Source organism: Melitaea cinxia, chromosome 3, assembly GCF_905220565.1.
Source record: "Melitaea cinxia chromosome 3, ilMelCinx1.1, whole genome shotgun sequence".
NCBI classification, from domain to species: domain Eukaryota; kingdom Metazoa; phylum Arthropoda; class Insecta; order Lepidoptera; family Nymphalidae; genus Melitaea; species Melitaea cinxia.
The window spans coordinates 4,257,451-4,277,731 of record NC_059396.1 but is presented as its reverse complement, the minus strand read 5'-3'; the positions used below and the strand labels follow the sequence as shown (position 1 = coordinate 4,277,731).

General features: G+C 32.3%; 1 protein-coding gene across 1 annotated transcript in view; it reads left to right on the top strand.

Moving 5' to 3' along the window:
* Positions 1–286: 286 nt before the first annotated feature.
* Positions 287–20,281, top strand: part of LOC123669711 — a 132,682-nt gene continuing 112,687 nt past the window's right edge. Inside the window, exons 1-2 of the mRNA XM_045603302.1 lie at positions 287–314; positions 985–1,468. Coding sequence (XP_045459258.1) covers positions 287–314; positions 985–1,468 — 512 coding nt within the window. The remainder of the gene's footprint in view (positions 315–984; positions 1,469–20,281) is intronic.

The following is a 20,281-nucleotide window of genomic DNA, read 5'->3' as shown; positions in this document are numbered from 1 at the left end:
ATGTTTGTGTTTTTGCGCTATAAGCGCTGTTTAAGATTAAAAAAAAAAAACGAAAATTTTAGCATTCCATTGAAAATTTTAATTCTTTCATTTCCCAAGAGGATCCGCGACATAAACTTACGCTATAGGGTCACACGATCATAAATATTCTATGACTGTAACTTGTAGAGATCCCATACAAAGATTCAAGCTAAAATAAACCCAAGTGCTCTCAAATACAGTCCAAAACACCGTAAATGCATACTTATTTGATATATTGACATAATATTAACCTGTTGAACGGTTAATGATTGCATTTAGTACAGAAATAATAGGTATATGAAGTTGGAAATATATTTTTTAAAATGTGATGTTTTTGATTCTATTAAAAATGTTGTTAGAGATGAAAAAAAAAAAAAACAAAGTGACTAGAATAAGCAAATCTTACGATTTATTTTTGTGTTACCCACACATTAGGAAATTCTAACCAATTATTTTGCTTAATTGGCTAAAGCACCGACACGGTAAGTCGGAGATGCAGGTTCGATCCCCGCTGGAACGGTCGATTTTTGATATGATATTAAAAAAATTGTTTAAACTAAGTAATTGTGATTTAAGCACTAATAGACAAAAGCCGATTTAACAAATATTGTTCTCTCTTGCAAATTGTCAATAGCATGACGTTAAAATAAATGCTATGTTTACTAAATTTTTCCATTTAGTAAGCCATTTTTCTTAGTATTTAATTCTGACATCTTTCTACAAATTAAGATACTTCAAATACTTTTTTTTACTTCGAACAATTGGTCTATTCATTATTCATCATATTCATTTAAGATCCCAGGCCCTTCAGATCTTCAGTTATACAATTTATTAACCGACAGACTTCAAAAAAGGCTAATGTGCACGTTATTTATATTTATGTTCATTGATATATTCAACAATCGTACACAGCCCTATTGCTTACTGTTATCTAATATTAACGTTATTAACATCTTGTTTCAGAAATAGTTGAGGAGCAGCGATGTCACGACTACGAGTTCCGACTCACGTGTCGGGATCTGGACACGCACATCGCCATCCTCGAGGCGTGGTACACTGCCACCGATGACTACCACCGCACCTCGAACGAAACTCACCTAAAAACCAGCCCGATCAAAACGGAGAACGACTCGGAACTCGATCAAGTTTACATTTACTCTAGTCCAAAACACAATGGCGTGTATGAGTTGACAAACCATTCCAATTTCGATAATGTTACCGTTAATGTGAATAGTTCTTTTGAGTTCGATTCTAAGTTTTTAAATGACAGCTGGTTGAACGATACGTTGGACAATGTTGATATGACAGTGGAGTTTTTGAACGCGAGTGAGAGGTGCGGTGTTGTGTCGTATGCGCGGAGTTACGCGAGCTGGCACGACGGTGACAAGCGTCGCCGGCCTGTGTCTAGATCTTCGTCAATTAATTTGCGAGCGCCGCTGAGTTACCGGTAAGACAGTTTATTAGGCTAATATTTCAGATTTATTTGTCTTACGTCTTTTTGTGCTACTGAAAATGACTAACAAATGTTAGCTTTGTACGAAAATGTAACTTTAGTTTATACGGATATTATTAAAAAAAGAGTATTTATGTGTCCAGAAAACCACAAAAAAAATTATAACAGCTCATATATTGTTAATGATAATTTTAATAATAGTATTTTTTTTAATTTTGATTTAAATAGCCGTAGTAGAGGCATTCGACTGTTATTAAAATAATTATTATAAAGGAAGACGGTCGAGAAGTTACAACTTTTACTAAATGACTAACTGGTTACTATCGAGACTGATCTTGTTATAATTGGATTTTTTTAATTATTAGTAGTATTATACTGGACTGTGAACAATAAGGTGTTTGGACACGGCATAATTGACTATTTTAGACATAAGATTATATGTATATATATGTTTCTTTTAAAATATTTTTTACAAGATACTTATTACCTCATCAATTTATTTGCTAATTATATTATTGTAAGCATGTTTTAAGAGAAGATATTTTAGACAGTGCACAGATAAAATTTGTAACTAGCCTTCCTACAACAGATAATCAAAAACGCTCATTAAAATTTCCAGAAATTAATAATATCATAGGAAAAGTAGCGTGAATATAATCTACTCAGTGTCGTGAGTCGCCAACATTTTGTTCTAACGGTAAATGCGGCTCTTTGAATTCCGAAATACCTACTAAGGTAACCTAATTTGTTACATTCAGTTCGATCAAAATGTTTTTAGCGGCGGCGTGTAATTTAGTCGAGAGGCTCAGTAGGTAGCTAATTATTTTCTATAAGCTTAGGAAGTGAGTAGCTAAGATTGTTAATCATGTAAACTAACTTCAGCCTGGTACCCTATGTTAAAAAAAAGTTTTGTTTTGCTCTTTTAATGTCGAAATCAACTTTCTCGACCAATATAGGAACTGAGTCTCAAACGACAGACTTTATTAGGGAAGTGGGTGGAGAAGAAAGAGTTTTCTAGCCTAAATGGATGAACTAAATGGATGAACTAAAATGATTTACAAATTTATTTTGCTAAAATAAATTCTCAGTATTCATGCATGTTTAATTAATTCATACACACTTTAGTTTATTCAAGTAATCTATAAAATCTCTTTTTATTATTATTTCACAGAAGATTTTATTAAAGATTATTAATATTTTTTAATATTTTAGATTATTATAGAAGATTTATTAATATTTTATAGTAAATTAGTTAATGTTGTGCTACCACCGGTTGAAAAAGGAGTCTAGCGGAAAATTTCGGAATTTATTAGTTACTCTTTTAGAGTCTGTCATTACTATTACTCAACCAACATTATACAACCATTATAAATTCTATTCTATATCTTGCATGAAATCATCATCATCATCATTTCAGCCTATTACAGTCCACTGCTGGACATAGGCCTCCACAAGCTCGCGCCAAAAATGGAGCGAGCTCATGTTTTTTGCCCATAGTCACCACGCTGGCCAGGCGGGTTGGTGACCGCACGGCTGACTTTGTCGCGCCGAAGACGCTGCTGCCCGTCCTCGACCTGTATATTTCCAGCAGCTGGACGGTTATCCCGCCATCGGTCGGCTTTCCAAGTTCCGAGGTGGTAATGGAACTGTGTTATCCCTTAGTCGCCTCTTACGACACCCACGGGAAGAGAGGGGGTGGCTATATTCTTAATGCCGTAATCTCAAAGCGCGATGAAAGCCAGTAGCTAATCCCACAGCTCTATTGTGGTTTTTTATAACCTAGGATCAAAGTAACTAAAATATCTACTAACTAATCCATAGTACGAACTAGCTTTACAAGCTTATACAAATATCCTTTCCATTAAATAATTTAATTTAAACATCAAGCGCGATGTAAGTGGGCATACAAAACACGTATCCGCTTGAAGCGCCATAAGCTGAAAATCTTATTCATTTGGTATTTTTCCGACGAAAACAGTCAGAATGTTGAAGTAGCTGTAACAACTGGATGATATTTTTGGACATTCTGATCTGGATTGTCTTTTGACGTATCGACAGAGACAAATTTTTACGACGGCGCTATGGAATGAGGTCACATATGGCCGTAGACATGGTCATTCTTTATTGACAATACATTGCCAGCTGTGTTTTTGTTGTTATTTTTAATGTATGTATCAAATCCAATTAAAAAAATAGATTTATTCAAATAGGCTTCAAAAGCATCATTGAATCGACGTTTTACAAATTAAATATTTAATTATTTTTGGATCATAAATTTTTTGAAAATAATGCTAAATTGATCAATCAATATTTGTGCATAATTTGATTCAAGTGGTCTATGAAGTATTTTATAATCACAAACATTTGAAATTATAGATAAGATAATTAAGCGTCTATAAAATAATTGTGTTTGCAGACAAACGAAAAAAAAAACCGACTTCAATTACATCGACAAGTAATACAACGTAGATCGACGAAAAAATAGTCAAGTAACTACGCGTTATCAAAGATTACTCAAAAAGTAGTTATCAGATCTCAATAGAATTTGAATGTGACTACACGATGAACATCAGCTTTTCATTAAATTAAAAATTATCAAAATCGAAACACCCAGTAAAAAGTTATTGCGGATTTTCGAGAGTTTCCCTCGATTTCTCATAAATCATAAAAGCGCATTATTAGATATAACTCGAAAAGTAGTTGTTGGATCTCAAATAAATTTAAATGGGACCAATTGACACATACCACCTTTCGATTAAAAAAAAAATGTCGAAATCGGTTCACCCGGTCAAAAGTTCTGATGTAACACAGATAAAAAAAAAATTAGAGTCGAATTGAGAACACTTCCAAAAAAGGAGGAGTCCTTTTTTGGAAGTCGGTTAAAAATGATCAAGAACGTTAATTTTTACTAGTTCTATTTAGCTTGTATTAAATATAACGTATAATTAACCTACAGGACAATATCTTGTACTTTTAGTTGGCATACATTAATTAAGATAAGCTTTAAAAGTCTATTACAAAAAATAATTCTTTAGAAGATAGTAGCTGATACCTTGCCAAGAAATGAAATAACTTACGTGTACTAACGCTGCTAAATTAAATTTTTCTTAGCAATAAGGCCTATACCTTATTCTAGGCTTAATTATAAGCTAAAGCCGCATTTTATCTATTAAAGTAATCGTTGCTTTTCTGCATCAATTTTGTTCATCTATACAAATAAATAAAATTGAAGTGTCTGTTTGTAATATTAAAATAACCGCTTTTTACTGAATGAATTTGGATGTATACGCGGTACATATATCAAAACAAGATTTTTTATAATTTTTGTCAATCTGTATGTTCCGGCTAATCTCTGAAATGGCTGGACCAATTTTGATCGGAGTTTCACTGGCTAGCTAATCAGCTATGTAATAAGGAGTAACTTAGGCTACTTTTATTTTAGAAATTTATTTATTTTAAAACTTTACGAACTGAACAATATTTTTTTTAAATTCCACGCGGACAAAGTCGCGGGCACAGTTAGTCATTTCTAAAACAAAAGTCTTAAAATATTCATAAACATTTGTTTTAAGATTTAAAAATATGTTCGTTGTTTTTATTTGCATTATAATAAGTGTCAAAATGATTATTTATAGCGTAAATTTTATGTTCGTAAAGAACGGACCAAAAAACAAAACTATTTTCGTATCACTCGTAAGATATTCATTCGAGTTCGTTCAGCCGTAAATAAACTTAAGTGTTTTCAACTGATACGTCGGAAAAGTTTTTTAGTATGTTATTTACATGACCTTTGTCTTTTATTACATAATTTGTCTGATTAATTGTAATTAACATTAATGTTTTCGGGGTAAAAAAATATAAAAAAATTGATAAGAAATCATATTAGATAAAGCATGTTTTTTCAAAAAACAATAGTTTATTAAACATTATACATGTTTACAATTCACAACTTAAGAACGAAATATTTACAGATAGTTTTGGTATAAATCTTTTTCGCGTGGAATCGTGCCAAGAATGCTGGCAGAATTTCCCCGTTTAATCGCTATGCCGATTCTCTGGGCAAAAAATGCACCAGCCCTCTTGTCACCAGTGGAGGCAATAAGGTGAGGAGTTACCTCATTTAAAAAAATTTGAGCACTGCTACTCCAAGGTCCAAGTATTTCGACTGCAAACGGCACAAAGATTGTAATTTGGAATTAGTGACGAATATTTGTGCCGTTTAGTCGTTTCAGCTTTTTCCGCTGCGGTTCCCGCTTTTAAGGCTGTTTTAAGCATATTTTATGTTTCTTTTTTTACATTTTTTGTCTCAAATTACTTAGGATCTAACACTTAGGGTTATGATATTTGCAATAATCTGGTATCAATTCATTTAATGTATCTAATCGAACTACATAATAATGAATAACTAAGTACACATTTTGGCCCCTTTCTCAAAGAAAAAGTAACAAATGCTCTAGTTCACAGTACTCCAAAAAATCTTGCTTATTTCACTTAAAATCATTCTTTGGTATTGGCGTGATACGTGGCCAAGGTCCAGATAGACAGACATTTACAGTTTTATTATAAGCATAGAAAGTTCCATGATATAAATGCAAAGAGTACTAAAAGCAGTTTTCGTTCAACCGCAATTTTCTTGTCAAAAATAAGCCAATATGTATACAGCTATATTCATTAGCTACTCACAAGTGACTATGGTACTTGTCTATTCACAGAATTTCCGCATTCTTATTCTCAAGAGGCAGTGGCCATATCTGCTATGAATGAGGCAATGTCCATCTCTGGTATGAATATTCTAACCACGATTATATTATGGCCACCCTGTGATCCTCCACAGTCAACAAAATTAAATATTCCTTCTACTATCATAGTGAAGCAATGAAGCCTTTCTTAAGTAGAATTTTTTCTGAACGCTTTTTTTTTTGATAAAAAAATGTTTACTACAAAAAATTAATATGTTCTAAGTACACACACGATCGTCAGAAGAATAAGTACTTCTGCTAGTTTAAAAGGTACTTCGTAGAAGTTTTTGATGTCAGTTTTAGTTATACTACGAAACTTTTTAACTCAATAAGTAATAGCTTTTGAGATTAACGCGACATAATAAGCGTGAAATTTTTTACTATAGATTAGGGACTGCGTCATTAATTACTGAGATCATTGAGGATCATTGTTTTGCTATTGTATCATTGTCAAGTTTTAAAAGTACTATGGTACGAATATAGTTATATTGTATTATTAGTTTTTGTTTAGAATAAGAAAGAGCAAGTATTGTGTTCCTGTTGGTGAGTAAGGTGGCCAGAGCTCCTGGGGATTGGGTCGGCAACGCGGTTGCGATGCTTCTGGTGTTGCAGGCGTCTATAAGCTACAGTAATCTCTTACCATCAGGTGAACCGTACGCTTGTTTGTCGACCTACTGATATATATATATAAAAAAAAAAGAAGTTAGGAGAAAGAAGTAAAAATTATCTACTCGTATTTTGGTGCCCTGTCTCTAAGTTATGCGCGTTCATATATTTTTGCTGTCAATTTATAAAATAAAAAAACTAATATCTTTTGTATTAAATGAAATTAATATTTTTTTTTCATTATGTACGAAAACATAATGTAAAGAACGTAAAAAAAAATCTACATTCTCAAAAAAAAAAGAGTAACAAAAAGAAGTTAAGGTAGAAAAAAGCATCATTAAATTTAAAAAAATAATAATATCTAATCATTAGTTACATTATGAACTTAGACTAGTGTTAGTAGTAGTAGTTAGATCGTTATATATACAGCAACCCCAACACAATATTTAAGGAACTCTACATCCTAGCGCTAATGCAATCCTATGGATTTTATGTATAACATTTTTCAATGATGCTATGCTCATATTGGTTATAGCGTGATGTTATACAGCCTCAACCTACCTTGATACTCTGTTAACCTCCAAACAAAAAAAAAAAAAAATCATTTCAAAACAGTAGTTATTAAGACTCTTCTCTCTCGTAAAATATTAGTACAGATTTTTTGGATTTTTAATTTATTATATGTATGAAATTGTTGCATATTTTTATATTATAATTAATATTTCTAACGATGATAATTACTGTTCTAACGAATCTGTTTACCTATAATTTATCAAATTTATTAGTTTATGCTAATATCACCTAGATTTTTATTATTATGTTAATCAGGTTTCGAACAATTCGAATTTTTTTTTCTTAACTAAGAAACAACGAGAGAAAAAATATAAATACATAAACTATTCTGATTTATATCATTCTTAAAATTTTTATATATAATTCAATTCCTAACAATACAGAATCGAATACTACCGGGAATGTGATAAATAATTCCGAAGCAATAACACTTTGATGCTAAGTTCTTTCTGTTTTGTTTCTGAGAAAAAAATATTGTAGTGCGAAAATGTTGATATGTTGCTCCAGTGTTCTACAATTTTTTGTAGTGATTAATTTATTTCATTGATAGTTCTTGTACGTTTTGTTGAACATTTTTTTTTATGTTATTGATTGGAATTAAAACACAAGTAACATTGAATTTTATTCGTATAATTTAGGTGTTTTTACTTAAATAATAAATATTTAAATAGAAGTGTTTATATTAGAACTCTTTCGGTGAGTAGTCGAGAAATTCGGTACAAGGTTTCTACGAGTTACATGTAAACAAAAGTTTTGCAGGTATTAGTAAATTACATGATAATCAATTTTTATTAACTAGCTGCCCGGACAGACTTCGTTCTGTCAAAAGTTAATATTTATTTAAAAAAAATTATTACTATTTTTTAACCGACTTCCAAAAAAGGAGGAGGTTCTCAATTCGACTGTATTTTTTTTTTTTTTTTTTATGTATGTTACATCAGAACTTTTGACCGGGTAGACCGATTTCGACAAATTTTGTTTTAATCGAAAGGTGGTGTGTGCCAATTGGTCCCATTTAAATTTATTTGAGATCTAACTACTTTTCGAGTTATATCTAATAATGCGTTTTTACTTGACGCTTTTTTCGCCGACCTACGTTGTATTATACCGCATAACTTTTTACTGGATGTACCGATTTTGATAAATTTTTTTTGTTGGAAAGGGGATATCCCTAGTTTGGTACCGTGATAAGGAAACCAGGATCTGATGGGATCCCAGAGAAATCGAGGGAAACTCTCGAAAATCCGTAATAACTTTTTACTGGGTGTACCGATTTTGATAATTTTTAATTTAATCGAAAGCTGATGTTTATCATGTGGTCACATATAAATTTTATCGAGATCTGATAACTAATTTTTGAGTAATCTTTGATAACGCGTAGTTGCTTGACTATTTTTTCGTCGATCTACGTTGTATTACTTGTCGATGTAATTGAAGTCGGTGTTTTTTTTCGTTTGCGAGCAAACACAATTATTTAGTATTAACACCTTCCGTGGCCCCAAGTTAATAAGGCACATACAAAAAAATAAATGAGCCGATTTGATCGAGCCATTCTCGAGTTATGCGCTTAGCACCATTTATTTTTATTTATATATAAGTACTTACCTAAATTTGTTTTTCTGAATATTGTAATTTCTAGTCAAAATAAGATAATAGTTATCTTGTGAATAAACAAATTTTTAAACATCTACAATTTTTGAGAAGATTATTTCGATATCATCGATGTATTGTGAAAACTTGAGCAGTGCTATTTTCAATAGTAAATGAATGCTATAGTAGTTTTTATTAGTATTATAGCAGTTAGTATTTTTATTGAATAATAGTTGTTACAAAAAAAAATAATTTTACGAAGAACTTGGAAAAAGGTATAAAATAGTGGTTTTGTATGATTTGGCACACGTTATATTTTGCATCCAATTAAGAGACACTGTGCTGTGTGGCTACGGCACTAAAGAATTTAGCCACCCCCTCTCTTCCCGTGGGTGTCGTAAGAGGCGACTAAGGGATAACAAGGTTCCACAACCACCTTGGAACTTAAGAAGCCGACCGATGGCGGGATAACCATCCAACTGCTGGCTTTGAAATACACAGGCCGAAGACGGGCAGCAGCGTCTCCGGTGCGACAAAGCCAGTACTGCGGTCACCAACCCGCCTGCCCAGCGTGGTGACTATGGGCAAAACACATGAGTTCACGTTATTTTTGACGTAAACTTGTGGAGGCCTATGTCCAGCAGTGGACTGTATAGGCTGTAATGATAAGAGACACTGTCCTACCTTTTGGTTCTGAAATGTTTTAATTACTACGGACATGTAAAAAGCTAATAACCGAGACCGAGACGGAACTATGTTTTTTTTTACCTGTGTCTAATCAATTTATTTTGACCTAGCTGTGCTTCGCGGTTTCACATGGGTTTAAAGAATAAAATAGATTATAGCCTTCTTCAGTAAATATTCTATCCAATACAAAAATAATTTTTGTTTGGAAAATTTTTATTTCGAAACAGTAGTTCCTAAGATTACATATATCAAAACTGTACCTATCTTCTGATTCAATAATATCAGTCTAACTGTAACACACATGAGTTTACGCATTTTTGGCGCGATTTTGTGGAAGCCTATGCCCAGGAGTGGACTGCAATAGGCTGGAATGATAATGATGAGTCTAACTGGAACTACTTAATCGACCTAATAAACGTAAATAAAACAAAGCAATATAGTTTAAATTTACACTGATCAATATCTACAACTACTTCAATGGCGCGAACTTGGGGAGGCCTATGTCCAGCAGTGGACTGCAATAGGCTGAACTGACTGGATAACTAAAATTTTTTTCAAAATGTAAGCTTTAAAATATATGTGTTCTAGGACTATTTTAGATTTAAATTATACAATTTTATGGTTCTATGCATATTCACTTTGCATATGCATTTCATATACTCGTATATCAGAGGATCTGCTCTTATCTAATAGTTAAAGATTTTTTTAAATGTTTCCTTTTTTTCTGTTTGTTTTTCCCATTGTTTGAGTGTTTTTGACCCTTCGTCATTTATTTGTTTTTTTTTTTTAACTTATATTGTTAAAACCAGTGAAAGAATACACGATATTGATAAATAAACTCTTAATAGATAAATAAAATTGTATTTCCGACGTAGATATGGAGTTTACGTCAAGGAAGTTGCTTTTATATCATAATTGAACTGTTAGTGTTATCGGACTTCATACTTATTACATGTTAACCTTTCAAATTTACTTTGACGATGTTTTGACAGTACTATTTATAAATGAGAACTGTTTTTTGTTTTTAATTTTGTTTATAGGTAGCTGCGAATTGACGTATGATTTTTTATGATTTTAATTTATTAATAGAACATTTCTTACTTTTTTGTTGGACACTCTGGTTTCCGATATTTTTTGGATTCACTGGTGCAAGCGACATGAAGTACATAGTATGGAACTTTTACTATAAACTTGTTCTACGTATTAATAATTTTGTCAGTCTAGTTTCTTTTTTTGTCTGGATATACCTTTACTTATATAATAAAGCATAGAAATGCATTATAAAGAAGTTGTGTGAAGTATAAAGTATGTATTTGCTACGGATCCTTTCTATATTAGTACGTTAAATTATATTTTTGTTGAAACCTATTGTAATCAAAAGTACATTTCTAGCAAACAGTAGTTTTGTAAACACAAACACGTCGTCGTTGCACTTTATTACTATCATCCATAAGAGTTAAAGGTTATCTTTTATTTAGGGCGAACGATAATTTAGGTGAAATTACTTTTAAGAGTATTTTGTGAGCACGTAGCTGTAATGTTTTATTGTTGTTATAAAATTTTGTTATTTACTGTATTAATGTAATATTTCCATGTGGTTTTACGTTAGTTGCGCTTGGTTACTATTTAATTTGGGTAGTCTTGGATTATTAGTAATTCTTTAGCTCCTAGGAGCTTCACGTTGACGATTGATTGTTCTAACAGAAAAAAAATGTTTTTAAGGGAGGGTCCAGTCCAGTAGACGCTGATAAAGGTCCCAAAATAATATTTTCTCTTATATATCTTAAATGTACAGACCGTGACCCGTTACATTTATATTATATGTATGACGAAAGAGGCTAAGACCAAACTCACACACTTTTAATCCTTGAAAATTAAAAGGGCCCTTCTGATATTCATATAGGCACAGCGGTAAATCGAAGGTTTAATAACTAATAAGAATTAGAGCGTACTTTTTTATCTGACGATGAAACACGCTAAGCGGTTGCGTAGTTATCTCGAATCCAATCAGCCCGATCGGTAAAATGATCGTGAGATCAAATCGGCGAAACTAATAGGCACCGTAGTAAAGTTTTAGTCTTATTCGATTTGCTTTAGTTAACTTTTATCTGTATCAAAGATCTACACTTCAAGTTTAATGTGATTGACCATAAATTAAATTCAAACGATATCTCGTGTTGGAATGTTATAAATGCTACTATGATTTCGGTATATAGGTATAAGCTTGTAAAAAATATATTTGACTAATTTTATACGTATTGTTTATTTCTATGTATAATTTAAATGAAAAAAAAAATCTACATATAACGAATTTAGGTCATGGACTCGTGGTTATAATTCAGACTTATACCCATGTTTTTAAATGGTTAGAAATGCTAAAAAAAGATGTAAAGATATAGCCTCTGTATTTAAAGTAAATATCTACACATTTAAAAGTTAAGCATTTGCAATTTCAAACAGTTTGTAAGCATCTATTAAAGGCATTTATTTTTTGTGCCTACAAATTGAATTTCATTACCTTCATGATCAGTTTAATGCCTATTAATTATGGATTTTTAACATTAATTAATCATTTAATTCAATTAACAGCATATTCCTTATTTTATGTGAATGTATTTTGTTAAAAATTTAAATAAATCTACAAATTTCTCAATGGCTCTGTTAGTCAGTCCATCCTATTGCAGTCCACTACTGGACATAGGCCTCCCCGAGTTCGCGCGACACATCCCGGTTTTCCGCAATCCTCATTCAGCCTATACCGGCAATCTTACGTAGATCTTTCATCCAACGAGCCGGAGAACGGCCCACACTGCGTTTGCCAAGACGAGGTCTCCACTCCAGGACCCGTCTGCTCCAACGGTTATCGGTCCTGCGACACAGATGACCAGCCCACTGCCACTTCAACTTGCTAATTCTGTGCGCTATGTCGGTTAATTTCGTTCTCTCGCGGATAGTCTCATTTCTGATCCTATCTTTGAGAGAAACTCCAAGCATAGCCCGTTCCATTACAAGTTCGATATATTTTTAAACGCAAGCTTTTATCTAATCTGTCTCCAAGCGCTCAAAATTCATGCCGATAACTTTATACATTAGCTGCCGGCAAAGATACAATTACGTAATTTATAGCAAAATATTCTTATTCGTCCTTCTGTAAGAAGTATTGATTATAATTCATCACGTGCCAGTCGTTATTAATTTAAGTAGATCTCAACTTTCCCGAGCAGAATATACAACGGTGTGAAATAATTATTCAAAACGAAACGAATGGCTTGGGTTAAATAATTAAACACAATTATTAATAGATGTTATTATAGCAAGCCCAATTTAAAATACGGTTTCGTCTCCTAATGTCGTAAAAGTGTGGAATGTAAAAGAATCCTTTTGATGGCTGCGGAATACGGCATGCAAGCCATTGGTATCAAGGAATTTCCTATAAATCTGTTCGCTCTTAATAAAAAAAAAGTCTTAATACCGTCACTATTTAAGCAAAACGGTCCTCGACGACTTAAATTATGTTATTCAGTCAGCTACTACATTTTTCCGCTGTTATATTGTTATGTTGTCGCGTGTTTGATAGCGGCGTATAATCTATATATAGTTTCTAATGTATAGATAACGAAAAATAAAATGTATGTGTGTCAGCTTTAAGACGCGACTGGAGATAACTCCTTGAAAACTACTACTATGATATTTACAAATTAAAATGTTTTATTAAATTAATTAAATTATAATTATTTGAAACAATAAAACTCTAAATTAAAACATATATTGAAGCTTGCTTTTCGTAACAGCTCAGCGTCACTGCCCAGCGTTGTTCCACACATGCACTCCTCATATTTTATACGACGGTCTTGTATCATTTCTGAAAAGTAATCTCTAAATAATTGTGTTTGCTCGCAAACGAAAAAAAAAAACCGACTTCAATCACATCGACAAGTAATACAACGTAGATCGACGAAAAAATAGTCAAGTAACTACGCGTTATCAAGGATTACTTAAAAAGTATTTATCAGATCTCGATAAAATTTATATGTGACCACATGATAAACATCAGCTTTCGACTAAATTAAAAATTACCAAAATCGGTACACCCAGTAAAAAGTTATTGCGGATTTTCGAGAGTTTCCCTCGATTTCTCCAGGATCCCATCATCAGATCCTGGTTTCCTTATCATGGCACCAAACTAGAGATATCCCCTTTCCGACAGAATAAGAATTATCAAAATCGGTACATCTAGTAGAAAGTTATGTGGTATAATACAACGTAGGTCGACGAAAAAAGCGTCAAGTAAAAACGCATTATTAGATATAACTCAAAAAGTAGTTGTTAGATCTCAAATAAATTTAAATGGGACCAATTGACACACACTACCTTTCTATTAAAATAAAATTTGTCGAAATCGGTCCACTCGGTCAAAAGTTCTGATGTAACATACATAAAAAAAAAATACAGTCGAATTGAGAACCTCCTCCTTTTTTGGAACTCGGTTAAAAAATAGAGAAACGCTTTAGCTAACTCTTTTTACGTGTACACAAACTTACAGAATTGACTCTCTCTTTCTGTCGATAATTCGAATAATTGTCGAAAATCTATCGAAATACTCTTGTTGAAGTAAAACTTCTTTCGCTTTACTTGGGAAGTAAGCTGGTGAATACGTGACGAGATCGTTATGAAAAGCGTGATCGGGCGAAGCGAACGGAAGTTGAGGGGGAAATATAAGTTAGATGGAGCTAAAGAAGTTTTACTTCGGTCGCGTCGTTTAAAGCACACTCGTTTTTTATGTGATTAAAGTTACAAGCTTAAAGTTTTTTAAATACTAAATGACTCGGAGCTCGATAATTTGTAGTACGATATTAATTAATGTTGGGCGCGTATCTCAATAGATATTAAACGACTAACAATCATAGCCAGAAGCTTCATTAAAATGAAGGACCACCGGAATAGCAAATGGGGATTAAACGGATTGGTTTTTTTTAATCGGTTGCTTCAATTTGTTATTTAAATATATTTTGTTGTCAGGCAGTTATCTGATGTTCCCAAGCATAATGTAGATTTTTTTTTCAATTTCCATTTTTTCAATTCATTAATTTTTTAACTGTAGCTATTGAAATTTCATATATTAAATAAAAAAAATGGTAAAATCTATGATACCAAAATAAACAAGAAATATAACATTCATCACAATTAAATAAATTTATTAGGTAGATGTTTTATGAATTGAGCTTTTTCAATGGATATAATACCAGTAAAAATATAATAATGCCAATTTAAATAGCTACGAAGAAAGTAATTAACGATTGTTATAAATTTACTAAACTTCACGGTACACAGTTTACTCAAATAAAATTAATCACTGAACAAGTACATTGGCAGGGTCGTTACATTTTGTTTCAATATCCTTTGTTAATTTAATATTCTGAGGGATAATCTTATACGGATTTGTGTAGGAAAACGTTCGGGTTCAAATGGCTTTATTACATTGAACCTTAGTTTTAATTTTCAAATATTTAATTAAATTTGTTAAAAAAGATGATTATTAGCCTGAACTATCCCACTGCTGGGCACAGGCCTCTTTTGAGGATGTTGGAGAAAGATTGGAGCTTAATCCACCACGATGTCAATTGCGGGTTGGCATATATATTCCTACTATAAGTGACAATTGCTATTTATGATAACAACCGGGACCGAAAGCTTATCGTGCTAAGGCACAGTGGGGAGACACACAAGGACAGACATCTAAACCGGAAAGAAATATTTGTGCAAATACAAATATCCATCCCGAGCGAGAATTAAACCCGCGAACCGCTGTTATTGAGGCGAAAGTGAAATGTTAAAATAAAATACCAGCCAAGTGCGAGTCAGACTCGCGTACCGAGGATTCCGTACACACAAAATGATTAAAAATATTTTTATTATATGATGTAATTAAAAATTTATGCTTTTCACAATTTTTCATTTATCTGTGCTATATAAGACGTTATTTTGTACCAAATTGCAAGATTCTGAGTTCACGGGTAGTACTCTGTAGGTTTTGATTCCCTTGCGAGTGTCGAAAATTTGCAGCATAAACCTATCCTATGTCACTTCTAATACCTCCAAAAATACGTGTACAAAGTTTCATGATGCTCGTTTAAGTAGTTTTCGCGTGAAAGCGTAACAAACAAACTTACATTCACATTTATAATATAAGTAGGGATATTTATATATCTATATTTACAGATGACTATATGTTAAGGTATACTTTATTCAATACGAAAAGTATGTATAAGTAAAACCAATGATATTTAATAGTTTATTATTAATGCAAGTAATCTTACAGACAAAAAATGCCTTGAAATTAAAAAGTACGAACCTCCTTTATTCGCAATTGATAGAAAAAAGCCATTTTCGAAACATCACGCGCCGTAGAAAGAGCCAATTCGGATTTGATTGCTACAAATATTTGACGAGGATTCCGATTGTTCCCCGATCTTTTCATCTCGATCCGTAAATAGAGGGATGATTGAATTGTATCTGCTATTGAGAGCCGAGATCGCTGAATTAATGGATGTAATTATTTTACGTTAATTGCTTGGTTTTAGTTACGTAATAAATTATAGTTGTACCTTTGTACATTTTTCTCATTCGTTGTAGGTTAAATTTTTAATAGTTTTAATTTACATTTTTAGTTAATTATTAAGTTTTGTCGACTGTATATACCTAGACTTCATATATCTATCAAAGTATTGAAGAAAAAACAACAGATATTATAGTTTGATACGTGACATTCAAGCTGAATTATTAAGCAAGAAAATACAAGAACGGTATAACCAAATTGATAAAAACTTAACCATTTATTTTTAAAACCTAAGACTGTTTCTGATAAAAGTGTCATTTTAACGACAAACCTAAAACGTAACTTACTAGTTAATTTTACGTGAATCAGCAACTACCTTTCATTCAATTTGCACAAACAATGATTTGAATGATAGGACGTATAAACCTGGGCGAGTCATTGTTAGCAATAAAAATACTTGAAGTACGTACTTAAACCATAAGACACTATGGCTTCATAGACTTGACTAAGTACAGTTAGCAGTAACGCCTACCTTAAAATAGAAAAAAAAATAAAAATAAAAATTGCATGTATTTAGAATAAAAAAGGACATGGGTTATAAGCCCGTGGATGTATGTGACTTGTAAAAAAAAAAAAGTACAGTTAGCAAGTCCGTAGTACAATTTTTTTTTTCGTATAAAATTGAAAATTATTTTTAAAAACAACAGTTCATCAGTTTGAAAAAGAGCAGAAAATTTAATAAATTAAATAAAAAGCGAATCCAACGAGCGACCACAAAATATTTCTACATTATCAAGTTTTAGAAGAGCAAAGTAACTTTCTCTCTTCGTCAGTTATTAGTTAGACTTGAATTAAAAACGAAATATATATATAGGTACTCTTCATACTGGAGGCCTAGCAGAATGAGAATCCTATGTCAAAGGTCTAGAAATTCAAGTACAAAACAAAACGAAAAGCCCCCAATCACGATAATATATTTTTTTTCTGTATGTTTATTTGATTTTCTCTTCATTTTTCCCTCGTGTAATAATTGCATAATAGTATTACGTTGAGTAATTTACAGTGACAGTACTTGTAGAGGCTTAAAACAATCTTTTGGATTAGTATCAAGTGTCTATTTTCCGCTTGCGGTAAAGTATTTATATACCATATTTAAAGCAACAAAGTAAAGTAAATTGTCTTCATGTATGTATACAAATACATGCAAAATTTTCTCAGTACTTCATTACCTTAATCTTTGTAATGATGAAAAGAGTGCTCGATTAATTAACATGAATTAATTAAATTAAGATAATCTGCTCGGATTTTACTTAATTTGCAATAGCCGAAAAATTGCAACAATAGCACAATTATTGTTATTAAATCTCAAAGCGATCTCGTGTCCAAAAGCAATTGCAATACGGCTGTATAGAATATAGCCACCCCCTCTCTTCCCGTAGGTGACGTAAGAGGCGATTAAGGGATAACACAGTATAACCATCCAACTGCTGACTTTCAAATACACAGGCTGAAGACGTCTGTCAACGTCTTCAGTGCGACAAAGTCAGCCTTGCGGTCACCAACTCGCTTGTCCAGTGTGGTGACTATGGGCAAAACACATGTATGTGCCAAAATTTCGGCTCTCAGTTCCCGCAGCCCCACTATTCCCAGCTATGTAACATTTTCCTTGGTGGCTGGATAAGGATTGCGGAAAACCGGGATGTTTGGCGCGAACTTGGGAAGGCCTATGTACAACAGTGGATCTCGATAGGCTGAAGTGATGATGAAGATGATGAAATGGTATAAGCTTTCATAATCTTAATTGCAATAAAACCAATATATAAAAATTATATGTCAAGAAATAATGTAATCCTTTTTCAGTAAATTAGCTGCTGATAGGAGATCCGAACTAGTGATGAACTTCACCCATCTGATAAATGGATGAGAAGTGTTTTAAATTTATTTTATTATATTCGAAAAATAACCGCGAAAGGGTTGAGTAAAAACCGGTTCAGCAGTTTTGGAGGAGTATTGTAACGAACATTGTGACACGAGAATTTTATATATAAGATATTGTTCTAGTTACTTTCATCCACATGTTTAATAAATAAATCTTACATCACAGTGGGCGCTTTTTCATTACGAATACGATGATATAGAGTTGCCTCCTAAAATCTTATTTGAATGGTGGTTACCGAAATAATATAGCTTGACTAGGAATTTTTCAATCAAACCTTTCGCGATTTATCTTTAACATATGGTGAACATCGCGTCTAGTTCAGATCTTAGACCAAGTTGTTATATCTGCAGATGTGAACAAAATCAACGTATCTAAAATCACAATAGCAAAAACAAAACATGATAAATAGAACAAATGTTTATGTCAGTATAAAATTTTCTTCATAAACGATACAGTCCAGACACATTACATACATACATTACAGCCTATACAGTCCACTGCTGGACATAGGCCTCCACAAGTTTACGCCAAAAATAACGTGAACTCATGTGTCAAACAGTCCAGACACTTAAAGTAAATTTTATATCAATCATCTTCTATATTTAGAGCTATTGACGAACTGATATAGTGCACTAAATTTTATATTATGTAAATTCAAAAGTATGCTTTATGACCTCTGCGAAAGAATAAAATTCGCTTGTTACTATTTGTTCGATTGCATACTGTATCAATAAATATAAAACGTTACAGAGTTCAGGGTTTATTTTTAAATGGGGCACGTACATTTTACATTTGCATGTTTCAGTGCATTTTGCGTTTTCATAAATATTTTCGTTTTAATATGCCAACTTCCGTTTTTCGCTTAACGTTGTATTTCTTTTGGCTTCGTCCGTCAAATTACTTTATTTTTTATTTTTTTTCTTTTATTCTTTTAGTGTTTTATTAACGTATTGTTACTTTATTCGGTGCTATCAAGTCATAATGTGGTAATTTGTAACCAAAAATTTTCTCGTTTCAAAATATTTTTTAAATTAGAGCAAAGTCAAAACTTTTCAGATATAGAGATTGTAATTTGGAAATTGTAATTAATTACACAAGCTGATCATGGTGAATGAAAAAGTAATAACAATGGCGAGAGAAAAAAAACAGTTTAATACTGTCGTTCGAAAGTTATGAGGTAGGTCACAGTTGAAAATTTCCTGCTCAAAATATGGAGTAGCCCGACTGGGGTAGTACCTCGACCTTACAGAAGACCACAACTAAATAATACTGTTTTCAAGCAGTATTGTGTTCCTGTGTGTGTGGTGAGTAAGATGACCAGAGCTCCAGGGGATTGGGGATAGGGTCGGCAATGCGCTTGCAATGCTTCTAGTGTTGGAGGCGTCTATAATCTACGATAATCGCTTTCCATCAGGTGAACCGTAAGCTTGTTTGTCGACCTCGTTATATATTAAGAAAAAGTTATGCAAGTACAGACATGTCGCGAATTAATTTTTTTTATATATAAATATCTAATCGTTTGATTGATAGTGTACATATATTAAAATTTTCTTCTCTTTAATTTAAGAATAAAACCAATCTTTTGATCGAGTATTCCAATATCGCTCGGCCAATAGCGTATATTGGCAATACTTGTCAAAGGCGTCTAAATATAGAAGCGGTAAGAATTTTTATTCAGTAAGATACGAAAGATTTATAGTTAAAACTACTTAGAAATGTGACTGGAAATAAACTTGTTTCCTTTATATAATGGACAAGATCTACAAACATTGGGTAATAAATTACCTTTGCAAGGTATCGACGTCATAAATACATAAGTATTGTTGAAAGGCATTTAGCGCGATTATCATTTTAAAATTTCCGATATTTATGCGGTAGTAGCGGTATATATCAGTCGTTTCAATAAATTTAAATTTTATTATATTTTATTTTTCGGATAAATCTTCATACTTTATCGTTTTAAGAATAATGTATGCAACCCTCAATTCGTATTGATTTTTAACGTATTATTAACTATGAAGTACCATATATAATAGAAAAAAATTCAATGGAAATTCTATGAAATGGTCGCGATGCAATTGTTCAATTGCTGTTGGTTATGTAGTTTTAAGTGGAGA